The following is an 8,408-nucleotide window of genomic DNA, read 5'->3' on the forward strand; positions in this document are numbered from 1 at the left end:
TGCACCAGTGCCTATCAAATGCAAGTTTATTTTCTGATCTGAGCAGAATTGACGGAACTTTGCAATAACATAGGTACTATTTCAGCGTATTGAGTTTCAGCGCAAGACAAGCTGCCGGATTTTCGTATCTCGGCGCTAGCCCTTGCGTTTTTGATGAAGCGTAATAGATAAGCGGTGATGCGTTTAAGTTTGCTGAATGAATGATACTTCGTCAAAAAATCCCAATCGTCAGAAGTTTGCGTCAGCAGTGTTACAGCCTTGCTAGATTTTAGCTCGAGATCTGTAGTGTGTGATTCTGCAGAAATCGGTCAGTCACTGTTATTCTCATGTAGCCATTGCGGACCATGCCACCAAAGTTGATGTGTGAGAAACTGCGATGGTAACATACCCCTTGAAGCGCAATCAGCGGGGTTGTGCTCTGACGCAACGTGCCTCCAGTGCGACGCGATTGGCCACGAATACTGACCAACGGCTAGGGTTGCCTTGTAACCACGCTAAGGTAATCATTGAGTTCGTCCATGCGTATAATTTTGAGAAAGTGTGGTTCAGATTTGAACGAACTTGCTTCACTAACTTTGCTCCAAAATGAGCTGCACAAAGCTTGAGTCGTGGTAACGAAATAGCTTTCAGAGGTGCTACTCTTGTTTTCGCAGCTTCTAGCTTACCTTAATCGTACAGTCCGGAAATTGTGTGTGACAGTAAAGTGCGGCTGCGTATGCGACTTCTGATGCGTCGGTAAAAATGTGATACTGAGAGTCAGAAGTTTTGCTAGTTCGTAACCAGCGGATTAGTTTTAGCGCTGATAGTTGCGGTAATTCATGACGATGTGCCACCCAATCCCTCGCAATTTCTGAAGGAACTAGTTCATCCCAATCCTCATTTGAGTGACAAAGTTTCTGTACCCAAATCTTAGAGCGGATTGTACAGGGAGCGATCAAACCCATTGGATCGAATACCTTACTTGAGTCGGAGAGAAAAATTTTGTGAGTTTAGGAGGCAGGTCATTAAAACTCACTGCTATAGATGCGAAATTTGTTTAGATGCGTGTGGTATCATATCTCTAAGCATTTGAGAATTAGTTCCCCATTTGCGTAGTTCGAACCCACTTTCAGAGAGCGCGTGGAAGACGTTTTCAATGACATCCTTGCTTGCGCGTAAAGTGCGATTCGATTTAGTGACTTAACAGCTAGATGTGATGCTAAGGCGACTGCATACGTGACCCCTAAAAGACGATAATCACGAACTGATCTTCTGGATTCGAATGCCAAACTATGCGTTGATAATCTGTGTTCCTTTAGCGAAATCTTTTCGATATCGGCTATGACTCCAAAACGGTGAGTGCAAAAGCGAACCAAAATAGAAAATAGATCTTATTGTAGCTGTGGACCTAACATGACGGCATCGATTAAAGAATTCCCAGAGGTTGACTTCATAGATGCATTGAAAACGACTCGTGTTTCGTTGTTTGACTTGTGGTCTTTACCACCGCATGATGTGGCATATAGCAAAGTTTATCTGTTGTCGTCTCAGCTGGTTCCATGTGTCCCATAGAGGTGAGTTCATCCATAAACACAGTATACTCTTTGCGAAGATGTTCATTAGCTGGCAATTTTCTTTCCATGCGGAGTAATGCTCGAATAGCTGCTTGTTATGATTCACCTAACAATACGTTTTTCTTCAAAGGTAAACGTACGATGTAGCGACCATCCGATGCACGTTCGGTCGTACCGTCGTATAGATTTTTCAGGTGAAAAGAATTTGCGGGCGGGTGGTTATTCGAGATCGAAAAACTTGTGGATGAGTTGAGTTAAATGAAGGTCGGAATGTAAAGTCGAAATGGTGGGTTTATATACTTGCTAGTAGAAAGACGTTGTTCATTGGAAAGAGCATTGAGCTTTGCCGGCTGATTGGTACAGTTTTCGTGAAGTAATGTATGATGACGTCGTTGGCATATGCGACACGACGATGTGCTATGACAGTTGACGAGGATATGCACTTTGCTGAGAAAATTTATACACGTACCAAACTTCTTAATAGCAGTTAGTTTACCCTTGGAGTCGAGTTGGTTGAACTGTAAGCAAACGTAGATTTTATGATCACCATTGCAATAAGAACAATGCGGCCCCTTAGTAGCGGTTGATGTAGCAATATTTACTTCTGGCTCTGTAAATGCCGTATGGAAAATATTCTTTGTTGTTGTTGTGGTCTTTGCAGTAGTGTTGATTAATGGTACCATCTCCAGTGAACGTGCGCGGTTTTCAAGAAATTCGCGAAGAACGGAGAAAGATGGTAAATCATCCATGACGAGCGGTAACTCCCATTGCTTGCGGGTTTCGTGTGCTAACTTTGAAACGGTTAGGTGAACGAGCCAGTCATCCCAGAATTCGACTGGTCGTTCGAGTGCACGTAGAGCACCAACATGTTGAAGTATAGAATTTAGCACTTTGCGTTATTCCCTTAGCAGTATCCTTGGCCGCACTCCCAATTGCCATGAGTGCTTTGATGTGGCTATCCACCATGACACGAGCTTGTACCTCGATAAGTCCCAAGCTTCAGCGTAATTGGTATCACATACTGCTAAGCTACTCACCTAATCGAAAGCTTCCCCATTCAAACAGTTTCGTAAATAGTGTAATTTTTGTCCGTCCGACAAATTGACATTCGTATGAATGAGTGAGCAAAAAGTATCATGAAAAGGAAGCCATTGAGTGCGATCACCACTAAATGACGGCAACTGTAGCTTTGGAAGCGGTACAGGAGCACTTGAATCATGAACGATAGTTTGCAATGTCTGCTGCCTTTAAGTTACGCACAGGCGTTTCAAGTTAGCTTTGGCGGTGCTGTTCCACTCCTCACCTTGTATGCGTGCCTGCTCTTCCATGGAAACTTTCTCGTCACCACATGTGAGTTCCACCTCTTGTTGTGCTACGCAAAACCGAATCCATTGCTTTTCCAACAATTGGAGATAAGTAGTTATTATCTCAGTGTCTACCGACAGAGCATCGACTTTGCTAGGTTGCAAATAGAGTTTGATATCATTTAGCCCGGAGTCGCGAATTTTAGTCGAAGACATGATTAATATTAAAAATGCATAAAAATATTGAAAATAATAGCGAATTTACGGAATATCATTAATATGCGATGATATCCGGCCCGAAGGACCAAAATATGTTGATGTTTAATAGCGTTCGCGGAAGATGAATTATATTAACGCGGATTGAAATAAAAAGCGTGCTATGCGGTCGAATTCCTTTATTGAAGAGAGATTTGACAGCAAGCACATATGTATGTAAGTGGCGACCATGAAACTTCACACATATATTTAAAAAGATGATGCCAGATAGGCGCGAGCAACTATTATTCATATAATACAATATTCAATACAGTGAAAATTTCTAATGAGTTTTACTGAAAACATTCAATAAATTGTAATGGGGTTTCGTCCATAGCTGAGGTAAGCTCAGCCGCTCCAGGGTCAGCCTTGGGACCCATGAACCCTTAGCAAATAAAAGATTTGATTTTAATAAACGAATTGTCCACGCCCCCCTTTCAGTGGACAGCCAGACCAGCGTGATGTGTACAGTGGTGATGAAAACGAACGAGATTGGTGAGCCGGGCGTTGACGCTTGTTGCAGCTGGCACGGTGATGAAAACGAACGGGATTGATGAGTCGGCGTTGACGCTTGTTGCAGCGGGCACGGTGATGAAACGAACGGGATTGATGAGCCGGCGTTGACGCTTATTGAAGCTGGCACGGTGATGAAAACGAACGGAATTGATGAGTCGGCGTTGACGCTTGTTGAAGCTGGCACGATGATGAAAACGAACGGAATTGATGAGCCAGCGTTAACGCTTAGTGAAGCTGGCACGATGATGAAAACGAACGGGATTGATGAGCCGGCGTTGACGCTTATTGAAGCTGGCACGGTGATGAAAACGAACGGGATTGATGAGTCGGCGTTGACGCTTGTTGAAGCTGGCACGGTGATGAAAACGAACGGAATTGATGAGCCAGCGTTAACGCTTAGTGAAGCTGGCACGATGATGAAAACGAACGGGATTGATGAGCCGGCGTTGACGCTTATTGAAGCTGGCACGATGATGAAAACGAACGGGATTGATGAGCCGGCGTTGACGCTTATTGAAGCTGGCACGGTGATGAAAACGAACGGAATTGATGAGTCGGCGTTGACGCTTGTTGAAGCTGGCACGGTGATGAAAACGAACGGAATTGATGAGCCAGCGTTAACGCTTAGTGAAGCTGGCACGATGATGAAAACGAACGGGATTGATGAGCCGGCGTTGACTTCCCTGCGGAGGAGAAGTGATTAAAAATTGTCCAATGGCAGGAGCACTTACTGCACGCGTTGACTTCTCGCTTTCAACTCATTTTTGCAACCCTCCTCATTATCGCGTTGGCGTTTTCCTAACGGCGCTTAACGGTGTAGGCAGCGGTACTTATGCCAAGCATTTTCGACGCGGCTACGGCAGTGCCATCGCGAGCATTGGCATCACCCAGCGGTGATGCCTTTTCTGCGCGAGGCCTGCGCATTTCCCCCAATTACCGGGCAGGGCCATCGCGAGCACTGGCATCACCCAGCGGTGATGCCTTTTCTGCGCGAGGCCTGCGTTTTCCCCCAACTACCGGGCAGGGCCATCGCGAGCACTGGCATCACCCAGCGGTGATGCCTTTTCTGCGCGGGGCCTGCGCTTTCCTCCCTAACTACTGGGCAGGGCCATCGCGAGCACTGGCATCACCCAGCGGTGATGCCTTTTCTGCGCGAGGCCTGCGCATTTCCCCCAACTACCTGGCAGGGCCATCGCGAGCACTGGCATCACCCAGCGGTGATGTCTTTTCTGCGCGAGGCCTGCGCTTTCCTCCCTAACTACTGGGCAGGGCCATCGCGAGCACTGGCATCACCCAGCGGTGATGCCTTTTCTGCGCGAGGCCTGCGCATTTCCCCCAACTACCGGGCAGGGCCATCGCGAGCACTGGCATCACCCAGCGGTGATGCCTTTTCTGCGCGAGGCCTGCGCTTTCCCCCTTCTATTGTATAGGGCAGTCATCGCGAGCACTGGCATGATGCCTTTTCTACGCGATGTTCTACCCTACTACTACTACTACCTACTGTTATGTGACTTACCGCTGCCTACTGCTGTTCCCGGTGACCGTCCGATTCGGCGAACTGGAGCAAATGAGCGCACTCAGTGCGAAGTGCTTGCTATGATTCTTCGCTGGCGGCAGGTGGGAGGAGATCTCCCACGATGGTTCGGCTGGAGGCTGGCTGGCTGTCTTAGTTGGCGTGAGCCGTGAACGGGGAGCGGGTGTGAAATCTTTATTTAGTAATAAATTCGTAACTTATGGTACAGGGTGTCTTATCCTACGATTAGGCGTACTTACACCTAGTGACACCTATATATTACTAATACAATTAAAATTCATTGGCTTAGTCGTAACAAAATTCATACATTGATCCTTAAGCTAATACAATTAAAATTTATATAAATTTATTATATTTACGAATTCATGAATTGATCCTTAGACTAATACAATCAAAATTTCTGGGTTTAATCATACAAATTAGTGAATTGATCCTTAACTAATGCAATCAAAATTTCTGGTTTTAATCATACAAATTAGTGAATTGATCTTTAACTAATGCAATCAAAATTTCTGGTTTTAATCAAACAAAGGTAGGATGCATCGTCCACCGCCGTACCGCACCAATACCTGGTCGCCTTCTAGTTTTTGTAGGGCCAACCGTCGGCCTCGGAAGAACAGCGTTCGTTTGGAGCGCTCGATGAAGTGTTGTCTCGTCATCACCAGCCCTTCCAGGAACCCTGGAATCTCGCTTACCGGTGTCGCTTCTTCGGCCGCCGTGATAGGCGGGGTTGGTAGTGTGCTGATCTCGGCCATGGGGCTTAGTGTCGCCGTTGTTTGAGCCGTCTGATGGTTTGCTGTCGACTCGACGTTTGTCGTGGCCGACGTTTGGGCTTCTGGTTGGACTGGTGTCGACTCGATGCGGACCGTGGTCTTCGTTTGGGCAGAGCGCGGCCCTGTCATGGCATAGGTTTTATGCGTGGCTGGTCGTGCGCTGGTCTCGACGGTTGGGCGTGTCGCTTGTGGGGGACGCGGCGTCGTCCCGACGTTGGTCTTGGCAAGTGCTAGGACAGACGCCCCATCGCCGTTCGAGCATGCCGGCGTTGTTGTGGCGGGCACCTCTTGCACCCTTTCGGCGAGTGGCTCCGGGGTACGGGCTTCCGTCCTGGCGGCACTCTTCGCCGTGCCTCGCCGGCCGAGTTGGAGTGGGGCTGCCGTCGCCAGGTCGCTTTGTGTAGCTGAGTGCGTTACCTGGGCCTTCGCTGGGTGCGTCGATGTCTGGGCGGCGCGCGGTTCTGTCGCTGCATCGGCTTTGTGGTCGGCTTCCCGTGGCGTTGGTGCTCGCCTGGTGGTCGGGAGCTTCCGGGCGTTGGTGCTAAGCGGCGTCTGCCGTGGCAATGTTTCCCATACCGCTGGTTCTGTGGCCGACCGACTTCGGGTGGAGGCTTGGATGACGCAGCGCTCCGGGGGCTGTCTGGTTACCCGGGGGCGAGTTCGAGCAGCTGACCCGGGCTCGTCGGTGTTTATGGCGTGCAATATTGTCGTATTCGGGTGCACTCGTGGTCGTGCTTCCGGGGGTGGCCGGAAGGGTGGCGGCCTTTGCGGCTCGTCTGGCGGCGGTGGTTGGTCGCTTGATGCATACGGCCTTCTCTTTGTTGTAGGTTTCATTTTAGTTATCTGGAAAGAGATGAGCAAACGGGCGCTTTGATTAGTGTTGCGTTGCATTAGTGCTAGGTGGCTCGGAGTTAGAGTCCGTAGGCTCAGTAGAGATCACGCTAGCGGCTATTCAAGTTTAGTAGTCGGTTGGCAGCTGCTTTAGATCTTGCAGATGCACATGAACAGTGCGCCCACCCGGTGCGTTTGGATTCGCAAGTTCGACTGTATTCGTCGACTTGAATTTTTGGACGATATATGGGCCAGAATATTTCGGAGCAAGCTTCTGGGCGAAATTGTTTGCTGCGGAAGAGAGCGGATGGTCTCTTTTGAGTACTTTCTCGCCGATAAGTGGCTTCCATGGTCGCCTGCGCAAATCGTAGTATCTCTTCTGGCGTTTTGCTGCAGTAGACAAGTTGCGGGAAACCTCTTGCCAAAGCTCGGTGAGTGTCGGCACGGTGGTGGCGTCTTCGTCGGGCACGTTCCCTTCTTTGCGGATTTGTTTCGGGGTAGCTGGTGTGTACCCGAAGTTTATCTCAGCTGCTGATGTTTTTGTCGAGTCGTGTTGTGATGTATTTATCGCGAAAGCTATTTCGGCTAGTTGGTGGTCCCAGGTCCGATGGTCGGCCTTTGCTCGTTGGGCGATCATAGTTTTCACGACTCGATTGGTGCGCTCGGTTGGGTTCTCGTGTGGAGCGTAAATGGCGGTGAAACGGTGTTGGATTCCGTGGCCCTCCAGGAACTGTGTAAGCGGCTTGCCGATGAATTGCTTCCCGTTGTCGGTAAGGAATACGTCAGGGCAGCCAAACCGGTATATCACTCGTTCTCGTAGCGCCTTTATAACACTGGCGGTGGTTGCATTCCGGACTGGCACGAGTTCCACCCACTTGGAGAACTTATCCGTGAGCACTAGCAAGCACGTGTTGCCATTTGTTGAGCGTGGTAGCGGGCCTACAAAGTCTGCCGTTACAACTTCCCACGGTCGTGAGCATTGCATGGTGGCCATCATCCCGGCAGGTCGGCGCTGGTCTATCTTATATTCGTCGCATTGTTGGCATTGACGAACATACTTGAGTGCATCCCTATGCATGCCAGGCCAATAGTACCCTTCTTGTGTGCGTTTGAGTGTTTTGTGTACACCCAGGTGACCGCCGGTGCTAGAGTCGTGATTTTCTCCCAGGACTTCGAGTCGACGGTGCTCTGGTACGCATAGTTTCCAGCGTGGTGACCTGGATAACGTATTGCGTGGGGCGATGTGCCGGAAGAGCCGGCCGTCGATAAGTTGGTAATCGGGATGTTTCTTCGGTTGATCGTGTACCTGGCGCGTACGTCTTTCATACCATCTATCCGGTTGATCATGCACGGCATGCAAAAGTTCAGCATCACCTTCTTGGTCCTTCAGTGGGCATCTAGATAGTGCGTCGGCGACTACGTTGAGGGTACCCTTGCGATACTCGATGTCGAAGTCAAACTGTTGTAGCTCTAGGGCCCACCTTGCGAGCCTTCCAGATGGGTTCTGCAGGGTGTGAAGCCATTTAAGCGAATGATGGTCGGTGATTACGGTGAAATGATAGCCCTCCAGGTATGGTCGCATTTTCCTTATCCCCCACAATACGGCTAGGCACTCTTGTTCGGTGGCGGAGTATCGCTTCTC

At 49.1% G+C, this 8,408-nt stretch overlaps 1 protein-coding gene across 2 annotated transcripts; it reads right to left on the bottom strand.

Annotated features, from left to right (window-relative positions):
- Positions 1-4,183: 4,183 nt before the first annotated feature.
- LOC125776659 (proteoglycan 4-like) lies at positions 4,184-7,189 on the bottom strand. Of its 2 annotated transcripts, none has more exons than XM_049450150.1 (2): positions 5,145-7,189; positions 4,184-4,311 (listed from the first exon to the last, which is right to left on the bottom strand). In XM_049450150.1, exon 1 carries the CDS (start codon positions 6,824-6,826, stop codon positions 5,681-5,683), a length of 1,146 nt encoding a protein of 381 aa, XP_049306107.1. In that variant the 5' UTR covers positions 6,827-7,189; the 3' UTR covers positions 4,184-4,311; positions 5,145-5,680. The 2 variants fall into 2 exon arrangements, with proteins under 2 accessions (XP_049306107.1, XP_049306106.1); XM_049450149.1 differs by lacking the exon at positions 4,184-4,311 and adding an exon at positions 4,703-4,808 and having other exon boundaries at positions 4,891-7,189.
- Positions 7,190-8,408: the final 1,219 nt, after the last annotated feature.

This window comes from Bactrocera dorsalis, chromosome 2, assembly GCF_023373825.1.
Source record: "Bactrocera dorsalis isolate Fly_Bdor chromosome 2, ASM2337382v1, whole genome shotgun sequence".
Lineage (NCBI taxonomy): Eukaryota > Metazoa > Arthropoda > Insecta > Diptera > Tephritidae > Bactrocera > Bactrocera dorsalis.